General features: G+C 42.4%; 2 protein-coding genes across 4 annotated transcripts in view; one reads left to right on the plus strand and one right to left on the minus strand.

The window, feature by feature from the left end:
- LOC135901568 (uncharacterized) overlaps positions 1 to 23,340 on the plus strand; it is a 1,085,637-nt gene that overhangs the window by 619,834 nt on the left and 442,463 nt on the right. The gene's annotated exons all lie outside the window — the stretch shown is intronic.
- The window catches only part of LOC135901572 (uncharacterized), a 31,219-nt gene that overhangs the window by 4,049 nt on the left and 3,830 nt on the right, over positions 1 to 23,340 (minus strand). The window contains exon 2 of one of the 3 annotated variants that reach the window (XR_011511114.1): positions 16,597 to 16,800. The exons of 1 other annotated variant lie outside the window; for it this stretch is intronic. Coding sequence is in view for 1 of the 2 variants with exons in the window: in XM_070531120.1 (XP_070387221.1) it covers positions 3,406 to 3,467 (62 nt within the window). In the remaining variant the exon portion in view is untranslated. Of the gene's footprint in view, positions 1 to 3,405; positions 3,468 to 16,596; positions 16,801 to 23,340 lie in introns of all 3 variants that reach the window. One more of the 3 variants, XM_070531120.1, reaches the window with a different exon arrangement.

A 23,340-nucleotide genomic window follows, 5' to 3' on the forward strand; every position in this document is an offset into this window, starting at 1 on the left:
TTTAAGACCCCATAATTAACTTTCTTCCGTATGTGCCAGCGCTTATTGCAAATGCGAAATTTATATGAGCTGAAAAAAGAATGATCTGGAATTATAAAGTATAGAAGGAACTAAACGATAAGATGATTACTAACAATGATCTTGCAAAAACAAAAAAAAGAGCACGCTGCAATTTTCAGCGTGGAAGTGTACTTTACACTTGTGAATAGTCAGAAATTTGCATTTATATGGTGTATACGTTTTCCCATTTCTTTGCTCACCACTTTATTTCATAATATTTGTAAAACAGTGCAGCGTATGGTAACTTTATTAAAACTGAAGCACGAAGTTTACAACTCTTTAAATCTGCACCAAAAACATGTATGGCACTTATGCAAACCGCATATATTTGAGCACCTCAAGCTTACAAATTTGATGTACGAATTTACACCCTACGGTGAATTGTTACAATGTTTGAAAGGGTTTTGAAAAAGTCGTATACAGGCATAAGTCAGGGGTACAATTCAGAGCGGTGTATGATTCATCAGTTTTGTACGCTTTAGATGTATCATTTTGGGCAGTTGAGAAGATCATGCTATCCATTTTTATTGGTGAGTTGCAGAGTTGTAAAATTCATGAATGCTTTTCTTTTCTTTTCAAATTGTTATACATATTCAACGACTAAATATATTTTGCTGAATTTTGACTTTTCCTTTAACATGTAAACGTCAAACTCTGGTTTCGTTGCCGAGAGAAATGTTTTCTCAGTTCTCGTGTGCGTAGATGGGAGCTCTGGATCGAGCTACAGCTTCCTATTAACGATAGCACTCTTCTTGTTTTCGGGTAGATTTTTTAAAGGGGACATTGGGGGGGGGGGGGGCAGCTTGAGAAATAAAAATGTGGCGTTGGACATTGAAATATGTTCAAAGATTGCACACGACTTCTCGAACGATAGCAGACGCGAGCCTTCATCAACGTCCAACTTTTACGTAACGAATTACGTATAAGTAATTAGATTTTTTGGTAGTTTTCTAATCGATCGTCTACATTTTTTTACTCCGTAACACTCACTGTGATCCAGTTACATTTTCCACCAATCAATTATGTGCAACCAGTTACTATATTGACAAGACAAGCTCATTTTGCGTTTATTTGCGGAATGAGCGCCATAATGTCAGAACGCGCGTATTTACTGAGTTAATCTTTGGTTTTTCCATTGTCATTACATCTTCCCCGACATCCATTAGCTGATTTCCCTGTCCAGTGCTCATACAAGATATTCTTACAGACACCGCCTTGCCCCCCAACGCACACATTAAGGGAGTTTCAAAGCGATGTTTGCCTTGCTGCCTCCCCCCCAGCCCCCTTCCCCCTTACGAGTACTGGCTGCATGCTGTCTGCTGATGAGTCGGTCGGTATCTCGGCGTATATATTTGTGGACATATATAGACGAAGTTTAAATGCATGGCGAATGCTAGCACCTCAAATTAGCTTGTATCACCCCTGTTGCTGACCGCCATATGTAGAGCCAGTAAGCGCACCGCTCTTCTGCGTAATAAAAATAAATTCCTGCATAAAACCCGTACATATAATATCGGCCTCATAGGGGCCTCTAAAACACACTGAACATTTGATACAATAGTGCATTATATTAAACAAGTTCTTGGATTTGCTACGTCCTCTTGAATTTTGCCATGTTTTCAAATTTTTTTATTGAACATACCTTACAGGCCCCTTTACAGGGCATTGAGTAAGGGGGGTAATAAAGAAAGTACAAAGTAACTTGTCGGTGTACAACGTACGGCCCAGATTTGCAGTTTAACATAAAGGAGAGGAATCGATGATAATGCGGTATGGCGGCAAGTACAAGGTCGGGCGGGAAAAGGATAACACGAAGAGAGAAAAAAAAAATATTGGCTGGCATTATACATATGGAAAAACTGGATACAAGAACTATAAAGTATACCGATTACAATGACAACAGTAACAAGAAAAGATACTACAACCAAAGATAGACTGACAAGTATGCGAAATCTAGGCGCATGAACAGTTGGCAGGGTATAAAATACGCACAATGGTAGCGCATGATAAAAACGCAGGAACTAATGGCGTGCACAGTAAAAACATTTATCAATATAAGGAATGCAGTCGGGCACAAAGTGGGATACTGAAGAAAAAAAAAAAAACACGTGCAGTGGTACAAAAAAATGACGGATGTCTTTGGTCTTAAAGCTGTCAATATAACAAATAAATAAATACATGGGTAGTATACAGAACATGGCACCGGAAGTAAAATAAAACTGGAAATACTAGTGGCAAGTTTTTATTGCGAAAAGAAAGAGTGCAGGCGTTGACGGCAATTATCGTGGTCTGGTTCGGATGCAATGTTGTCTGGAAGATCATTCCACAAACGTGTGGCGCGTGGAAGAGCAGATGCATTGAAGGTGTGAGTTGACCCATATAATTGCGTGAAACTTAAGTGATTATGCAACCGACGTGATGTGATGGAAGGAGCATCAAGGTGAAATGGGAATGGTCTGTTGCTGCATGCGTATTTGTGAAAAAGGCATAAAAGGGCAATGTCACGACGAGCACTAAGGGGTTCAAGTGAAAGATTGAGCTTAATTTGTGTTATGCTGTTATGGTTGTCATAATTGCGTGAAATGAAACGGGCAGCCCTATTCTGAACTGCTCAGCATTTGACATATGTGCCACTAGGGGATGCATACATAATGCAGTGGTGGTCCAGCCAACTTAGGATTTGCAGCAATTTTAGGAGTAGGAGCAATTTTTGGACCAGGAGAAAATGTCATTTTGGAGCAGTTTAGAAGTAACCACATCAGCATTTTGGAGCAGTTTCGGAGCAGAAAAATTAAGGCCTTTTTGGAACACGTGAAGTAGTACAGCAGTAATCTGTAGCCGATTGGCGAAGCTTGTTATTACTGTACAATCAGTAAGTGCTGCTCAACAGTGAAGCAAAACACAAAGCCAACTGTGACCAATTAGGCTTACCTTGCCACGGACGGTATGCCGTATACGGTATTTGCAAATATATTTATTTGGGTAGGCAAGAAACTTAATTTTGCAAACTTATATAATTTTCTAGGCTAACGAGAACAAAGATATTTGCCTGGGTGCAAGACAGACATAAAATTACAAATGAGCTAGAACAATTCGCGCCGTCAGTTTGTCACAATACAATTAATTTGGCACAAGACAAAAGGTGATGGCAAATGTCTTATGTGCATTCCAAATGGCAGAAGTGCTTTGATCAGATTTACCGCACTAGACAAAAAAGGTATAACACCCAATAATGATGCTAGAAGGTCGACAAGAGAATATGCGTCTATGAACGACGCCAAGGTGAAATGCCGACGTACAGTGAGTCGCTAAAATGGTGATGGCGGTGAATAACAACGTTCGTACCATCTCGTGCCCTCGCTTTCGTTGAGAGGCGGTTTGTCGGCTTCCCGTGCGTTGTATGGCCTCTGCAAATAGATATGAGTCGATTCGTCGCAAAGCCATAACTTTTGTCGCCGATACCGACCGACCTTTGGAATCACTACCTTTTACTGCCCCCAAGGGCTCAAATTACCACAGGGCACATCCAAAATAGCTTTGGAAGCCTTCCAGTACAATTATTAGGCGTATAGGTGCTCGAAAAGTGATGGGATACGGCGGGTACATGCGTGTATAATTAAGCAATACATTCTGTGTACCGAGACAATTGCTTCTTTCTACTCTTGCCATGCTTCAGCGCGTAACATTGGTGTATAGAGCCGAAGCGGACTTTCGGGAACCAGCATCATGCAACGCGTCGCGCTTATTGAGCTTCCATGCCATTGTTTATAGGCTTACGAAGGTTGCGTCGGCGCCATTGCTAACAGCGGGGAATTGTTTTAGTGAAAAGCACCAAATAGCGAGAAGGTTGGTAGCGAACGTCGAAATAGCCAGGCCTATAGCCGCGGTGGTGGCTACAGCTGCCAGTGAATCAGCGTGCGAGAGCGCCTGTTCGAGGTGGCGAGATAATCAAAATGGCGGTGGTGGTGGCTTCGATCAGTGCCGTGGCAACAAGGCATAGAATGTTTTCGTCTCCATAGAATGCGCGACGCAGGAGCCCCCACCATCTACACTGGCGGCGGACTCGAGCGGTACACGGCAGCCCCGCACGCCACTAAAGGGTGGTCACTGACTAACCGCAATGGAGTAGGATTACTATATCTGACTGCCCAGCCATATACAGTAGCTTTACACTGGAGGCAGACGACACCAGCAGCCAGTCAGCATCCACCAAGAGACTCCAGGGCACAACAAGCTGTCACAGTGTGGGACCAAAGCAAGAGCGGATTACTTGTGTGCCTGAGTATATCACGGGCGCTGGGAGTTGACTGCAGTGCGGTTCAACCCGTCTTCATCGACAACGAGTTCGGCCACAAGGGCGATATATCTAATGGGGGGTAGGGGGGCGAGCATGATTGCAAAACTGGACCGTACAGCACTTCCACTACGACGAAACCTTATAACGATACCGGTTTTAAAAATATATTGGATATAACGATGAGGACGATGCACCATCAACTTTTGTATGTGTATTAGAGTAAATTTAACCACTTACTGTAATGCTCCCATGCCACGTTATCATTTATAACAAGTCTGGCTACTGAGTGTATGCGCTGAGAAGAAAAAGAACCTTAAAGAAAGGTGAGCCGCTTCGCCACACCTACTTTTGCGCCGTCCACCCCGCATGGCGCGCCTTCGTCTAGTTGCCCCGGAAAAAAGAAAAACAGGGGGGTGGTGAAGTCGCAGTTTCGCCGGAAAGGCAAAGCATCGATTGTGATAGGAAATTAGCAGACATCTATACGAAGTAAGGATGGTGTCAACGCGCATGGTGTCACACAAGGATCCACAAGCATGGTGTCACGCGCACAAGCAAACATGAACACATCTCACTCAATGACCACGGAAACTCGCTGTTAAAATGCTGGACATAGGATGCGCGGCAGCAGCGAACGAAATGACCTCCGTGCTACCTCTCGCTTCCATGCGAACTAAGCGGCGAAAACACGGTGCACACGAAGCTAACAGCACTCCGCGCACTCTGTCCGCATCGCTGATCACTTTCAATATACGGCCCGTGCGGCTGTGCCAAACTCTAACACCGCCGGAGCAGAACGCACTCCCCCCCCCCCCCCACCTCACTCCCCTCGCCTGGTGCCTTGCGCACGACGGCAGACGACGCGCTTCTTCCCTTTGGACTTCATACGGAACATCAGGGCAACAGTGACGCCGACAGCAGAAATGCACCTAGACTGTCCATGCAATAAAATGAATTTATGCAGCTTTGTCACATCACCTTAATGCCGCGTACTCTGTATGGCATGTCTTCACAGGGCATTGCCGGCCTCGCATGCACGTCCCCCTTTAACCCCCTCACCAACGTCGGTGGAAGCGAGACAGTTAAAGGGACTGACAACTGGCCAGACTGTATTGTGAAATGTTGATGGAAATGTAATGACCATGATGTACAGTGAGAGAATCGAGGACGCTGTTCACAATTTAAGTAGGAACTATAATTTTAAATTGGGAAAGAAAGTCTCCTAAACCAGCAAGTGGCGAGATCTGGGGGTAAAGTCTTGGTACTTCGGATGTATTCTATGAGATTACTGTACGTAAGTCGACGGTTATAAAGTACATCATAACTATTGCTTAAAATTGCTGTTGCCATATTATTAGACACTTGAGCATTATCGCATGCATGGCTACGGCAACATGCTGAACTCCGTATCACATGTAAAGGAGTCTTTTCATTATGAATCCAATTGGTTTCGTTTTGACCGGTTAAATACCAAAGCAGTAGGACAGGAAACCCCGAAAACACATAGCTATTATCATAAAAATCATTTACGAATTTAGAAAACATGAATCGTAGGAACATCGACTTGATAAACAAACTCATACTTTGTTACAGCACGGCCACACTTGGCATCTGTCTCCCACTAATGCCGGCGTATAATTGCTACCGTCCTTGCATATCACCATTTTGAGCATGTTTCCAGTGAACGGCTACATCCTCACTGCAGATAGAAAAATTCTGATAAAAAATGTTCCACAGCATTTTCTGCATCACCACTTCTGATTAGACAGCCTGACCTCTGACCTGTTAGTGCACCTTTCCACTGCACTAGCAAAAATAGTGCCGTGAAAATTGGTTGTCAGTCCCTGACAGTCCACGGCATGAAGGTGTGCCGTGCGGGGTGCATTCACAGAAAGTGTGGCGAAGTGGCTCGTATGTTTTTTTCTTTTCCCGGATTTCGTGTGTCTTCTCTTTTCTGTGCAAACACCCAATAGAACACACACAAAAGTTCATAGGGTGCTCACCCTAGTAGTGTTAAAATTGGTAATGGTATAAGTGGGTTTGATTGTACTTCTTTCTGTCTAATTGAAATATTTATCTCCTATGCTTTCTTTTTAGCTACCTAGTTATAACAACTATCGGTTGTAACAATGGGATTTTCTTGGCACTTGAATATATTTGTACATGGTTTCAACTCTATTTGTATGATAAGTTCAGCACAGATAAGCTTCGTAATGCATGAATAAATGTCACTTGTTTGTTTGGTTATGTCATTTCTGTATCCTAGTGCGCACACACCCTCAGCAGCACGCACAAGGCGTCATGTGCACCACTGCGGCTGCGTCCCTGATACAGCCTGCCTGATTCTTTTTCAATGTTGCTGGTGGTGTGCTAACAAGAAAACGAGAAAAGATGACTGCGAAGATCTTTCAGAAGGAATCGTTTGCGAGGATAAAGAATGTGTGAAATGGTATTTAGAGGACGTACTGAAAGAGCCAGGTCAACTCGTTCTGTTCACTGTATTCGAGCAATGGTAACGCAAGTTGATCGGGAGAAGGTAACGTAAAACTTAGAATAATGCTAATTGATGGCACTGCATTATTTTGCTTGTGGCATCCCTGTCAGTAGAAGTTTTGGCCTCAATGTTCATTAATCACTAAGCAGGAACTTCAAAACTGTTTGATGATCCTTTCAAATGAACATAAACATGACGTACCAATATTATCTGAACCAAATATATTTAAATAGTAAAATATAGAGCCATCTCGAGAAAACATAATTGGATGTCTTTTGCACACAACTACAAACAAAAGGTTTTTTAAAGTTATTTGCTTTAATTGAATAAATATAGCTCCCTTAGACAGAGGGAGTTTGAGAATGGTAAAGTCCGACTAAGTGTGTAGCTCGACATACACAACATGCATTGCAATATTATACAAAAAGGAAGCTGTGTACATCACAAAGAAGAAGTCAAAACCTTTTTATCTAATCCACAGCATTCTTTTCGTAGTATCACATAAATATATTACTGTTTGAAATATTATAATGTCCATTTCTTTTATTTTGAAATTCTTACTTTAAATTAAGAAGCTTATATATGACCGCATCCTACCCATTAAAAAGCGGGTTACATATAATCGATGTTTTCTTGTCCAGTTCCCTGTAGGGACAAACCCAATTATTTGAGGAACAAGCAGACAGAAAATAATTCAGATGGTCGTCCTCACTGCTGTCGGAGTAAGCAAGTGCAGAGCCGAGAGAATAGCTGAAGTCTGCTGCATTTCTTATATGCTCTAAATCGTCTATCACCGTAATGTGAATAAAACTGAAGTAGTAGAATTAAGCAACGTCAATTAGAAAAAAATTATCTCGCCTTACGCACCAAAAGAACAACCTACTTATATGAAGTACGCCGAATTGGAAAAATCAGAGAATTTTGGACTACCTGGAATTCTAAGACTTGTACCTAATATTAAGTATACACCGAAATGCGGCCCCCTCAGCTTGGACTGAACACAGACTACTAGCTCGGCAGTATGATGCCATAGCTATCAAGTTACCATGATTCGTGAAGAAATGTGAACCTAATACCCATTCCAAATAGTTATAAACCTCTCCCAAATAATTAAGGTGTCTACACACACCTCCGTTATCTTGGACATAGTTTTCAGAAACGCTCCTGACACAATAATTTCCATTTCAGATATGAGCGGCTTTAGCAATCATAACCTCTATCAGCTGTTAGCATCACGAAGCCAGTGTCTGGCAGAACAACAAAACAAATTCACAATTATAACGGAGCAAATTACGATGAGATTAACTCCAAACTAGAATTTTTTGTAAAGTGCTACTACCTTTATTTAATTGTCAATCTGAAAATAACAACTGGGTACTCTACAAGGAAAAATGAACTGCATTCGTACACCGGTACGTCCCGATAGTCTCCATAACTAACGACAAATCCAGCCCTTGGTTGAACAAGTCTCTTCGCAAAGTAAGGAGTATAAAGAAGCGTTCGTATAACAGGGCTAAACGCGTGCGTACTGCTCAGGCCTGGCAGATATAGAAAGACTTTTTAAAAAATTACTGCTCAGCAATATCTTCTGCAAAAGATAAATACTACTGGACTTGTCGTGACAAAAATTTGGGCCAATTGTCACCCGTCATCGGTGATGCGAAGGTTGGTGCAATGGCAGCAACCGCATTGAAAGCTTTGGATGACAAGATAATTGGGGCAGAGATTGTGAGAAGGGCACTGGACATTCTCAAAGAAGCAAATGCAGGGGACTAAGCTTGCCATCTCATCTCGAATGAAGAGAAGCAAGTGCAGCGTTAAAGACAGTGATAAAAAAAGTGAAAAGAGCGTGACAGTGAAAAGACAGTGAAAAGAGCAAATAACGATCTATGGGGTGCGCATCCAGCTTTCGGTGACATGATCACGGTGTGGCTTGCAACCACTACGTTAGGATGACTGATGCTTGCGTCAGCAGTTTGTGATACCACGTTGCAACTACCTACAGTAATGTGCAATGTAGATGAATCATTGTCTAAAGAAGCCCTACACCAAGTACGTTCGCTTCAATTAAGGTGAGGTTTTTCACTAATCCGAAATAAAGAGGCTATAATTCGTCGAACCTTCTACGTTCGAGGAATTTGGACACCGTACTGCAGTTATTTAGTAAAACAAATTAAGTGAGCCGAAATTGTTTTGTGAGTATAATCATGTAATGCTGCTGGCGCTCGTGATCCATACTGTAGAATATGACAATACTTAATCTAGCATTTAACTACCCATGTATTATGCGTTCATTTTTCTAAACATAAATAAAGGCACTTGGTTAATTCTCAGACAGCATGCAGGTAGTGTTGTTTTTAGAAAGTGATCAGTGAACTTTGCAAAAGTTGATGAATCCATGAATTTATAGCTGCAATATTTCGAGTGAGCAAATAAATATTGGAATCAAAGCGCTTTAACTTATATGCATAGCCACCACAAAAAATTTTAAAAATTCATGTGTGTAAAAAGTTGTGCTTCCTAAAGGGACACTAAAGAGGAACACTAGATTAGTTTCAGCAGATAAATTATACATTTAGAACCGCATTATCATTTATTTTACTGTAATGGGTCGATTGCTAGAAGAGAAAATGAAGGTCAAACTTACATTATTTGAATTTTCCAACAAAACTCCTACGCCGGTACGTCAGTGTGACATCGCATACTCTTTCAAAGCACTGTTTCGTATTTGGCTCATTCTGAATAAGTAAAAGTTCTTGAACCTCATCACATTAACCAGCCCCAGGAAGACATTGTCAAAATCCATGACGTCATACCGTGTTAGTGCAGGAACTTCAGGGAGGTGGCACCCCTCCCCATCTTTCACTCTTCCATCTTTCCTGGCTTGCCAAGCCTCTTATCACAGTATGAGTGTTTTTTTTTTTTGTATTGTAGAAGGATAAGTTACTAAAATAGCTATACTTATTTTTCTTTAGTGTCCCTTTAATGTTGACTGAAACCAAACAAACAAGTGTAGTCCGGACACTTAGAGCAGAATTCGGTATGCATTGTGCTACATTTCTAGTGAGATGAATGAAGATCTCAGAAGAATACAGCTTTGTTGGCATTCTGTGACAATACATGTTTCATATGGCTTTCTCCTGAATGTGCTTGCAAACTGTCGTGCAGATAAAAAGGAATACGATCTAAAATCTATAGCGATAACCTGCAATTACATAAATTGGCAAAGCTGCTTATTAATAGCCAAACACCACGAAACAAAATCCAGTTGTTGCCACCTGCGCTTGCTGTGGAGAAGCCAATATCGTACTGCAGAACCAACACCAGTCACTCAAGGTAAAGCACACATTAAAACAAATGTACATGACGGTTACAACGAGGGTGCTACTCTGCCTGAATACAGTACATGCCCTGAGCACAAGCAGTTTCCTTTGTGACCAGGCAGCATCGGTGGCGCTGTCCAGACCAGTGCATGTCAACTATACGGATAGTGTTCAGTTTAGCTGACTGTGCATACAGTTTAATGAGCCCAACAGATCACTGTGGTGAGCTACATGACTGTTCCCAAGGCCGCACTCTGTGTGCTGTGATCAAGTGTCACAAGAAATGTCGTTTGCTCTCACAGAATTTCCACAACAGTGACCATGCGCTTAACCTGTGGTCGAACTGGTTCGGAACATTTCCTCCAAAAAGTTTGAGTTTGGTTACAAGATGGTGGAAAAGATATTGGTTCAATCCTGGTTCAGATGAAAATAAAGGTTCAGTTCCGGTTCAAAACCCTGTCCGCGCCTATTTCAGAATGTCATCTTGGACAGGAAATTTTCTATAAGCAGAAAAGTGAGGAAAGGGATGATGATCTTGTGGTTCATGCAGCGTTCACCAAAAATGAAGACAAAAACAAAAAAATGCACGAGGGATGCGCTGTGCATTTCTTCTCAATGTCCTTGTATCTTGTGAACGCTGCATGAACCACAAGATGAATAAGGACCAACTAGCTCAGTTTTCAATTTATATTAATAGGAGATGAGACCGGGAAAATAAGCAGCATCAAAAGGAAAGATGTCTCAGTGAAACTAGAAAGATTGTAGAGTTCTGTTTTCTGTTCACAGATTTTCTCATTAGTTGCCTAAGACTTAATTGCTAGTAAACCTAATTAGCTTTGCAAAGTGACCTTATTTGTATAGGCTTCCGATGTCTTAAGGGACGTGGAAGAGCTTCCGCAAGAAGGGCAAAAGAACCCATAGCGTTTGCGTGTGGAAACTACGGGGTGTTCAAAATTAAGCTTTATGGTTTTCTTAAAATTAGCCACTGGGGCACGCGAGGACCACCTTTGCAAATAAGTTATGTGGCCAGGGTGGTGCAAAGTGAGATGATAATTATCGCATTCAGCAGCCCAATCAACTAAAATTCAATAGTTAACTTTTTGTTGACTACAGTAAGTGGGTATGTTTGTATTGAAAATTTAGAGAGACTCGTGTTTCTACACCATATCACTTGGAGGAATTCTTCTGGCGCGTATGTGCTCCGAGATATCCGACTCCAAATTTTAATTGTCGTTCGCATGATTACGCATGCAAGAGAGTTGGGATCTGTACAAAGCTCCTCCCTAATGTGGTGTGGCTGCTGCGTACGGCGTTTAGTCTGACAATAAGGCAGAGGCATTGTCAAAGGTGATAACAGTCACCCTTCCCCTCTTGCTGGGGAAATAAACAATCAAAGAACCTGAAACTGCTGTCCTAACACAGGACCGTGCAGCCTGTAACAATGGTGCCAGCTGCCATGCCAAGATTATGGCGCGATCGGAGAAGCCGGAGGGCAGCATGCGCGCGTAATGGTGACAGGACTGGCGGGCATAGTCCTTGCCTGGACTACGCAAATAAAGTGACTGAATATTTCCAAGTACTGCAAGTTTTATTGAAAACAAGAGCAACAACTGCACGGCACATCGTGCTGTCATATCTTGATATATCGCAGTTCATAAGAAGTCATTTAATATGTGCCAACTAGCTGTGCTTAAAATTTTTCATGGAAAGATTGTCAAATACCCAATAAAAAATTCGAACCCCGAGTTTAAAAAATGTTTTCTCTTACTGCCCATCTTCCTTTCTGAGAAATTCGCCTAGGTTGCCTTTGTACCTTCGTGGTACTCTATAAGAATTTTATTTGCTTTCACTGATGTGTTATATGCCCATACAGTGTCTGCTTAAATGTCTGAACACATGCATTCTTATTCTCCGACTAAAGATGCACATCTTGAACCTCGTCTGGGATTCGTGTGCTCTTTCAGCCTTGTTTGTGATGTTTTCTGTCACTCCGTTCACTAGTACATTTCAGTCCAAATTGGAATACCTCATCTACTCTCTTATAATCTCGGGCTTGCTTTACTGAACGTGTGATGTTTCTTCTCGTCTTCCATATTCCTCTGTGTTGCCCTGACTACAACATCAAAAGAACTTGTCGCAACCACGATACAGTGAATCTCTGTTTACGTGAACTGCAAGAATTGAAAAAGAAACATGTAAACCACTCAAGTTACATTCATGTGTATGCTGCTTATTTCCATCACCTGAAATAGAGCCTTGTCGGGTGATGTCCACTTGCAGATTAAGTGGCTTGGCTCTGTGATTTTAATGCTAGGGTAATTAGAAAATAAAAGCTGGTTATTTCCAACGAAAACAGTAATTTCTTCAAGATATTGATGATGTCATCCCCAGTACAATATGCCAGAATATTCAGATTTCACACTAAAACCAGTAATACAAGGATACACGTAGATAAGTATCTGTCCGGTGAAATTAACTATGATTAACCAAGGCGGTTGATTAACTCGTCGGAAGTGTGCGAAAAGCGCTTCTTCATAATTTTTATATTTATTTATAGTTTTACCGTGCCCCTCCTGTGCGGCTTCGATTTCGGGACATAGTTTTCACTCCGGCAGTTTTTCTTTAACCTCCACGGTAGCCATGGTGTCGGACATCTTAGGAAATTTATGACAATTGTAAAGTTTCAGATAACGAAAGTGCAATTTGCATTCAGTCCACATTAACTCGCAGAAATTCCGGGCTAGTTTTGGTTTTTGTGTGTTCTTCATGAGTATGGCTTTCGATGAGAGTGTCAATTCTGTGCATTCAGTTGAACAAGCGAAGCTGTATCAAGTCAACTAGCCTGGAATCGGCAACGTGCAAGCCCACATTTTTCTGTTGTTGTGGACAGATATAGTAGAAGAGAATGGCCTTACTAAAAAACCGCTTGTTCTCATGTGCCTAAGCATTTTCCATAATAAACATACCAGCATGCGAGTTTGGCAGCAAAATGCCTGGATTTCCACTTTATGTTCGAGTTCACGATAACGGGAATTTCGCCTTGTGCACTTTATCCTGGGGTTAGGTGGCAATGGACCGGAGGAGGAGGGAACAAGTACATTAGGGACGTGATTTAGCAGTGCTGGTGAAATGAGGTGAATAACCAGACGATGGACATCAGTTGTAGCAACCCAGGCAGTGCTTTGAACCCTCAATTTCATTGGTCCTGCCACTGCAATGCAACATTGAGTGTGTGCCTGTGTGATACTCCTGTGCTTTATGGGAACTTATGGCAACAAAGCAGCCATAGCAGACAGCAACAAATAGAAAAAAAGAATGGCTGTGATCTCATATATCTGAACAGGATATGACATGAACGAGATATGTGCACACACACATGCATGCGAACACATTTTTGAACGCAGGTGCATGCCTCAGTGAAGAGTTTGTGCTAATTGCACATTGTCGTGCTTATTCATATACTGAATACATCCTTGTATGGATCAAGTCGGCTCAAAAAAAGTGTACTGCAGGAAGCAGAAAGTCACAACAGCTGTCCAAGTGGCAAATATCACGAGAAATGCACCTGTTTATTTCAAGGTACAATGTCTGAAATAAAGGGCACAAGCAACCAGGACGAGCAAGAAAGGGTCACCCTGAACGCCTGCCTCCCAGCAATAAAAAATATGGCGTGAACCTGATGAAGCCATCCCACACGAAGCGATGTGAGATTCTGGACTGGAAGAGATCCCTAGGGCGCGATGAAGCAATATGCTAAAGCAGGAAAAGGACACTGCACCAAAGTGGACTGACAAGGAGTTATTGTCTATGAAATGAATCATAGTGGCGAAGAGGAGGAGGCCTACAAAGCCAGTTCCAGCTGTGGGCATTGGGATTACAACATGGGGCACTGGCCACTTGTAAAAGAAACTTGGCAAAAGCTGGAACAGCCTACTTAAAGAGGAACCACAGCATTAATGTGCTTTACGTGCAACATTCGCTTCTCTCACAAGAAACACACATCTCTTTCTTGAATTTTAATCACCAGATGACACACCAGTACCGAATTCATATGGGTGCTTAATAAAGTGTTTGAGAAAAGGAAAAAACACAATATGGCATGTGGTTGCCATTATCCGGCAACACGTTGCCCTCACGGTGTCTTCTTGTACGAAAATAAAAAAAAAAGGAGAATGTATCTTCACTGTCTTTCAAACTGCTGTTTTCTAAAGATGAAACACTCCATTGCTCATTGTGATGAAAATAACTATTTTCAATTTTAAGAAATATGAACATAGGAAGTTTGCCATGTGCACAAGATCAGTACTGAACCCGTATTAAATGTTCAATGCCTAGCTGGCCTGTTAGCACGAGCAGATTTCATGATCCATAGATGTATTTAGCATGCAGAAACCAATGTGGTAGTTACCTGTACTTCCAAAGAACACAGATCAATACAGACATGGCATTTAGCATTACCATTCACAGCACAAAGAGTTGTGATGCCGTCTAATCCATGCTCAGATCAATGATAAACAGGCCTGTAATACAGACGTCATTTTCCTGATCATCTGTGTTCCTTGCAGACATAGACGTTCACTATAATGCCAGTCAATAGTTTACCTATCTCGTGGCAGCAACAATTTGTGCCTTCTTCGTTTGGATAAGACTGGGCGAACTACACTCGGGAAAGTGTACAAGCAAAGATTTAAAAAAACTCAAAGAAAAACTTTCAGTAGAATGTACTAGATGAAATGGAATAACTATAGCTGTAACATGGGTAGAAGTGGGTTTGACGGTCTTGATTGAAGAAAGCAGCGCAAGTCAAGAACGCAACCTGAGTTCTTTCTTTTGTGCGAAAACTCCAAGAAGAGAACGAGCCAGGTAAAAGTTATTGCGTAAGATTAGCAGCTGACATGGCAACAGAACTTCGTGTCATTTTTTTCGAAGTCACCTTAAGCGTCTGCGCGCTTAGCCTTGGAAGGAAATGCCTGCTGCTGCCGCCGTGGTGACTCATGACCCCTTTACGGCATGCAACTCTGACAAGTTGCCAAGTGCCTCTATGTTTTGATTCCACTGAAATCCCCTTCTGTGGATGGACAAAAAACAAAACGGAAACTTTTTTTGCAACATACCTCAGTGTGAAATCATGCAAGCTGTTGAAGACAGCGTTGGCAGTTAGCCCCCATAGAAGATGCAGGAGCGTTTTGCGCGCTGTATTTTTACATAATGCTTGCGAAGAGATCCATGCGAGGCTTGTGCAAAGGAGCCTGCTACAGATTTGTATATGTTACAGAAAAAAATGTAATCGATTACCCTTACATTCACTTAATTAAAGAAACACTGGCATTTGCGTTGCTTCATTTATAGCACCTGATCTGTTTGATGTCTTTCTAGGAAGGGAAAAGAACTTGAAGCCCCTCTAGAAGATGTGAAAGACTTGATATGTTGAAGATTTTCTCATTCATTTTTCAACTGATCAATTTTAGAAAACCATGCAGGGCGAGACACCCCATGGGTTTGTGCCAAGGCGGTCACAATGGTTTCGAATTGACTATGAAAGTGCCGTATAACGGAAAGTTGTAGTATCTATACTTGCATTTTACATTTAAACAGCAGTGCACGTGTTGGGAATGCAACACCGGGGGGAGTATTCTGTAAGTGCCCGCCTAGTGTACTGTCCATTGCGGCAGCTGCTCAAGTGCTGCTTGGCTGGGGTACGAGCGAGAAGGAAGGCTGCCCCAGCCTGTCTCTTTGATCGTACAGCTCAGTCAATCAGCAGCAGCTGAAATTGACGGTCCACTATGCAGACATTTACAGAATACCTTGCCCCGGAATGGCAAACCGTCTTTTACCTTAAGAATCTCATCACTTTTAGGTTGCAAAGAGAAGAATTGACGTATTAATCTGTAATACTCGGAAGAGATATACATAACTTACGGTGGAAATCAATACGTGTAACTGACTAACATAATTTCATAAAAATAACTTTTCAACGAATTACATCTAGTTAGAACAAATTTTGAAATACACACCAGTTTTGAGATAGCGCAGTCAAACTTGCCGTAAAAATGCACTGTTGTTGCACTTTCCACAAAGTGCCCTTTTATGCAGTGAACCTCCAAAGTCACTGGAACACCAATGCATTTCTTCGCAAGATTTGGTAACGCATATCTCGAAACTGGTGTCATTTTCAGTCCTTAGTAGATAGGACTTTAAAGTCATCGAATATAATTTTAACTTGCAGTGTGGGCAGTAATTAACTTAAAATGATTATGAAGATATGGTAATTTGTCTAATATTTACGTTAACTTTTTCTGAAGATAATGTCGGCCTCTGAGAGTGATCTAGCTCAAGAAGCAGAATTGTGCTACATGTCGTGGGTGATTATTAGAAGTTCCAATAACAGTAAAATAAAACACCCCCTGTAGACATCGTTTTCTGACCTCATTGTCGGGCAGAGCGACGTGAAGCCTGTGACAATACACGAATACAGTAGCACAGACGTCGAGCGGCGGCCGGCAAAATGCCGTAGTCGTCACAAGTCGCAGCTTGCACCGGCAGGATGTTCCTGGAGGCGCGCCCTCGAACTCCCGTGGCAATGTTTCAGCGCCCCTCGTGCTGTACATCCGTGCGGCGGGGATGAACCACTGCGAGGGACGCAGAAAGCGGCAGCAGCAATCGTCAACTCAACAATCTGCGGTGCCCCGACTTATGACTTCGAGTGTGCGCCAGGGATTACGACTCTGCCGAGTGTCATGGCCCGACGACTGCCGTTGTGCTACATCACAACAGGCTGGAGGCGTTCCTGTGCAGTGCCTTGACCGTGGGACCGTGACTCTTACTCGATCGAGACAGCTGGGAATGAACTGGAGAAGATCACGCGCAGCGGGGGCTTTAAGAAGTGCTTAGGCGATGGTCCGGGGAGATGGATTTCGGAGAGCACCGAATGTGCATCGTGCACCAAGCAAACTTCATTTACCCCAGTCTACGATTCCGTCCCTCAGCTGCATACGTAGCCATACCAACGTTCTATTTTTATACAAAGAGGTTAGTGGCGTTATTGCATGTTCGGAACCACTAGTTTCTGTCACTATGGTTTCCACAGAAGACTACCAGGGACATACGCCCTGCTTCCTTCCTCTTTCAGCAGACAGCACGTCACATCTCCACAGAATGTAAAGTCTTTACAACTGTCATATTCTCATTCTTGGTATCTTTGAAATTTTGTTAATTGTCTTCTATCTGTGCCGAGCTTAGCGCTTTCTTTTGAGCCTTCTTTCCACTGGCACTTTTTTCTTGTCTTCTCTCCTTCCGTACACGTTCTCCATGTTTCAAAATTGTGTTATTGTGTAGTTTTTGTTTTGTTTTTTCATTTTTTTATCCCATCACTCTTGATCGTAGTTTTTTAATTCACATTTTTACCTCTTTGGATTTTTCTTTTTCTGTGCACCAGCGCCCAGACCTAAGTGTTATCATTATTACTATTTTTTGGCACAGACACACACACACTCTCTCTGGTTTGCGGCGCTGTCAAGAGCAGATTGACAGTAGTAAAAACCAGGAATTCGACTTGGCGCCCAGGTAGGCAATTCAGCATGAACAGTCGTCGTAAAAGTAGAAATCTGTCACTATTTGAATTGGAAAACACTCGATCATCAGCTCCTTTTACGACAGTCGTGTAGGCTTCGTTCTTTGAAAACATGGTTAAGAGCGCTGCAACCAGAATTCGCAGAATTCCGTGTGTTGTGTGATATTCCCAAGTAACCAGGGATATCCGTGGGACGTCCATCATAATTCCCTACGTCCATCCATCCGGATATCCAACATGGACGTCCATGGGACGTACAGGAGAAGTCCTTATCCTGTTTGGATGTCCGAAGGATATCCCCGCGGAATGTCCATGGGACATCCCGTTTTGAACGTCCGCTGGCAGTCCATAAATAGGCATGTCCAGGATATATACACTAGTGAGTTATATAAACGAACATAAAAATGTTGCCGGAAATTTTAGTCTTCATATTATATTTATTTTTGCTTTCTCTCGGACAGTCCATTTTTCTTTCAAAGCAAGATAAATTTATTTTCAACTTGATATAATTTCTGCCGAACTTCATATCGTAGTATTAAAATACATTTTTTTTTCTATCAGTGGGTCATACAAACAGTTTGGAGTTTGCTTTAAAAAATGCTTGTGGATGACTAGCAGAATATAGAAGCGCCCATTTGAAGCCACTTATTCGACCTAGAGCAAAGCACTTCAGGAATTCCTCAATATGAGAAGGTCCTGACCTCCGAACATGTAACTGGGACTTATATGCTATGTAGGTATGTAAACGCACCATGCTGCTGGCGCAAGAAGGGAAAAAGTGGGGGGAAAAGAAATGCAGGGAAGATATTGATGCGAACGGTGGATAGATAAGTTTTGAGGAAGAGAAAAAATATAAAGATTAATGAAATGTATATGGAAAAGTTCTCCTCCTGCGAAAGCGCTGCACAAAGTTCTATACCTGATTAATTCAAGAAGGCTAAGGGACTATTTGTCATCGTGCCATTTAAAAGGGGATTCAGATAAATTTCCATGATCACCTAATCGAGAATGTAATCAGGCAATGAAGCAGACGCCCTATACGGACGCCACAGTCATTCTATGCGTACATCTGCGTTTGTGCAAGGGTCGGCTGCCATTATCGCGGTCCGAATATTGTCGGTCCAATGTGGAAATCACCGCCCCGTTTCTGCACAGTGTTCAACAATTTTATAGCGAACAATTTCAAAACACCTATTAGGCGTTGTTTCATTTACAGGTTCACGTACATTTGTAACAGTGGCCTAGCTCATGTGTAAAAAGGTACACTTGGGACTGCTCCATCATTATGAACTTGCTACAAAGCGATTACGCCTCGCCCTTTTCTGTACTTGAGCGTAAAAGACCTGCGCTACTGGTTTTAGTTGCTCGCGCTTGGTTTTGCATGGTGCATCTCTCTATGTAGAGACATGCTTCGTGATAGCGACAATACCCAAGATTCGTTGAGTGTCTACGTGCCGGTCAAGTTTCAAGGGGACCTAACTAACCTAATTGAATGGCTAAATTTACTAATTAGCTAATCCCATAACTAATAAGGAACTAGCTAATTATCTGACTGAACTCACTGTGTGCTAACTAAATGTTTACTAACTTAGGTAACTAAACCAACTAACAAAGCTAACTGATAATTACCGAATAAGTAAGCAGCTAAGTAATTAACCAACCAAACCAAGTGTTAACTAACCAATCTAACTAAATGTGACTGTAAATTGCCAACTTAGTAAACACAATGCAAATGACCTAACTAGCAAAATTAACCAATTCAGTAACGACTCTAATAAATACTAAACTAACCATGCACATAAACTTACAAATGATTTAAGCTAATTCCATAACTAATAACCAACTGAAGTTACTAAAACAACTAACGAACTAATTTGCCTCATAACTAACGACTAAGTAAACAAAATAATCCCTCCAATTTTCTTGGAGGGTAATCCTCTACCCTCTGTATGGGGAGTGCTTAACGCCTGCTTCGCCTCCGCCGCAAGTTGGCCCGGAATTGCACTATTTTCGGGATCGGCGCATGTATGGGGACTGCTTAATGTCGGCTTCGCCTCCGCCGCGTGTCGGGCCGGTATTGCACTATCTCCGGGATCGGCCCACGTATGGGGAGTTTTTTGCTTACGACAAGCAAATTTTCTTGGAGGGTAGAGGTACACAGCTTCGCTGTGTACCTCTACCCTCCATGAGATTTGAAAGAAAGCGAAATTAAATGAAATTAGGCGTGTACAATAAGTAAGTCAGGGTTGTTCGCTGCCAACACCTCGTAGATCGCACACGACCTTCGTCGTCTTCGCCTCTTGCCAGAAATACAGCATGTAGATTTACTTTTTTGGAAAAGTTTCGCAAAATGGTTTTCAAGCAGACAGTTTCGGGTATTTTTTTTTTCAACAAGCTTAACATATGCGAAGGACGATTTCAAAGCAGTTGCTGGACGTGGAACACTTAGTTTATGTTCACTGCAGAACAGTAGGTTAATACAATTAAACATTTTCATGTAGATGTGTTCCTACACCTCATAAATATAGTCGAGAGAAAAAGTAGAGACCACTGCACCAGGAAAAAAAAAGAAAGAAGAACTAATTTCTTCTTTAACAGCCATGTAGTGACATTGCCTTAATGCGCACGACGCTGGTCAATCCGGCGCACGTAGGTCGCACTTGATTTCGGTCGTTATGCCTAGCCTGTAAAGAAACAAAAAATTAAGCACCTTTATTCCCAAAACAGTTGTGCTCGACTGTATCTTTTTTGTGTGGGTGCACGTTTAATTTTACATTCGTGAAAGGTTGAGTGCTCGCACTAATTTAGTTTTTTTTTTTCTTAGCAGCTGCGTTTATTATTTCTTCGGCCTTTCCTTGAGCTGCCAGGAAAGGTAAAGGAAGTCGCCTTGGAAATGAAATTTCGCTTTCTTGAGCAGGAACACGGAGGAAAATAAAGACAAGAGCGCCGACTCCGCTCGTCTCGAAGCGGCAGATTCTCAAACGCCGGGTGCTGGTTGAATGAGTATTCACCAGACAACACTACGCATGGGAGAAAATGTTTAGGGTGGCTCCTACAATCCAATCAACCAAGGGAGTGGGCACGCGGCTCCTACAAGTAGCGTGTACTACATTGGGAGAGTGGGTCCAACGAAAGGCTTCGCACTGAGCATATTTTCTTGAAAATCCCCATGGCACTACCGTCGCCTTTTTCTGAACGCCGCGGCAGCGTGGGAGAATGCCGTACAGAAGCACGGCCGCACTCGATAGAAGCGTTGCAGTTGCGTTCGAGCTTGACCGCAATCAGATGGATCGGGTTTGTTGCTTTGCTTTTTAAAACTTATGTGCGTGTTTTCACTGTGTCGTGTGGGAAAGCTGAAGTACCAGCAGACAGGCCAGGAATACAGCCCATCGCATCTCAGAGCACATTAAATGAAGGGTGCAGTGCAGCTAAGCATTGTGCACATGGTGCCCTGCTATGCTATGCAAATACATTACATACAACTTGATAAAAATGCATTAATTGAGAACATACAGACATGCAAGCTATACTTTTTTTGTGCTAGGAACGAAGCTACAGAACTTAGTTCTGCAGGCTGTTGAATCATTTGACAATCTCATTAAAAATACAGCATTTATTTCAATAAAACAGTTGCAGGAAGACCACAAGTTCTACTCTGAAATGCACTCAGCAGTTTTCAGTAAAGCCCATGAATGCAAACAAATAAAACTCAATAATTTCATCATACATGCTCAGCCATTAGGAGTTATTTATACCGCACCAAGGTTAATAAAAGTGCACATGACTGAAACTGTTTACAAATGCACTTTGGGTAGCAAGAACATTTAAGAATTTGCAATGGGGCCACTATGCAACTCATCATGAGGCTTGCTGTGGGCTCACTTCCGTGGTCGAAGGCACATCAATGCAAAATTTGCTGAACAGTTCAGATATGTTAGCCACTTTAGCTTGCCACAGCCTTTCCCTAGGCCATGTTCAGTAGTTACACCAACACAAGTTACACTAGAGATGTCACAACTACATTAGGCATTAACAAAATTACATGAGATTAGTTCAGTGATCATATATACACAGACAGCTGCTGTATGATCATCCATTTATAGAGCAAATGCGCTAGCATTCATAACAAGTTCTGGTAAACGTCACCAGAGCAAACAAACACTTTCGTGTAGTGACGAGACCATTTCAGTTGAGCTAATAATTTGCAGATGCACCTCGGCCAGTTAAAGAACTTTAAAAAGCTCTCTGCAAGGGTGGGGTACAAAGGAAGTTAGTAGGAGAGCTACTGTGGGCAGGCTCGCTTTAACGGTCGCAGGCATATAAATGCGATATTTGCTGGATAGTTTACAGGTGTCTTAGCCATAAAGGAAGCTACTCCAGACTTTCTGCAGGGCTACTTCAGTGGTCGCACACTATAACAGTACTAAATATTTTATAGACACACTGGGCATTAAAAAAATTACTGAAGGATCACTTAGCAGTTGCCAACACGAACAGTACTCGAGAGTTCAGAGATAGACAAGCAGTTACAAGACACTTGCTTCAACACAATACGAAACTGATTTCACAGGTACTAGAAGTTGCAAGACACTTGCTGTACTTGAGTGGTCACAAACACAAATTCACCATGAGTGTTCATACGCTTGAAGGCTTCAAAGCAAATAAACATAAGCTGAATGTGACCTTTCCGTGGTCACAGAAAAATATTGATGAAGTCGTCGCAGGTACCTTGGCTACTGCACAAATAAAAGCTTGCAGCATGCTCACTTCAGCAGTCATAGACAGAAAGGTGCATTATGAGTTCACCTGTACCAGAAGCTAACAGAGGATTTGTGTGGACTTGCTTCAGCAGCCACACACAAGCACAGTTTCATACTAAAAATTCACCGGTATCAGACAGCCTCACTGGAAGTTACCAGAGGCAGAGTGTGGCTGTTCATCCATGGCAGCAGATACAAATACTTTTGAAAAGATTGCAGGTATCTCGGCGACTAAACATTTCACTAAGGCTCACTGCACGTTAGCTCAGCGGTGGAAGACAGCTACATTGCAGTTCACGTGTACTTTTAGTGGGGCATTTCTGGGGACTTGCTTGAAGAGTTCCAGAGACAAAAATTAACCCAGAGTTCACAGTTACATTGGTCCATGAGGAAGAAGCCACATGCTGGGTAAAGTCCACTGCTGCGCATCCACTGCCCACTGCTGCGCATGGTTGGACAGAACAGCTTACGTAGCCCACTGCTGTGCATGGTTGGACAGAACAGCTTACATAGCCCACTGCTGCGCATGGTTGGACAGAACAGCTTACATAGCCCACTGCTGCACATGGTTGGACAGAACAGCTTACACAGCCCAATGCTGCACATGGTTGGACAGAACAGCTTACACAGCCCACTGCTGCACATGGTTGGACAGAACAGCTTACACAGCCCACTGCAGCACATGGTTGGACAGAACAGCTTACATACCCACTGCTGCACATGGTTGGACAGAACAGCTTAGTCTTTGTACAGAACAGCATACATAGCCCATTGCTGCACATGGTTGGACAGAACAGCTTACATAGCCCACTGCAGCACATGGTTGGACAGAAAAGCTT

This window comes from Dermacentor albipictus, chromosome 1, assembly GCF_038994185.2.
Source record: "Dermacentor albipictus isolate Rhodes 1998 colony chromosome 1, USDA_Dalb.pri_finalv2, whole genome shotgun sequence".
Taxonomy (NCBI): domain Eukaryota; kingdom Metazoa; phylum Arthropoda; class Arachnida; order Ixodida; family Ixodidae; genus Dermacentor; species Dermacentor albipictus.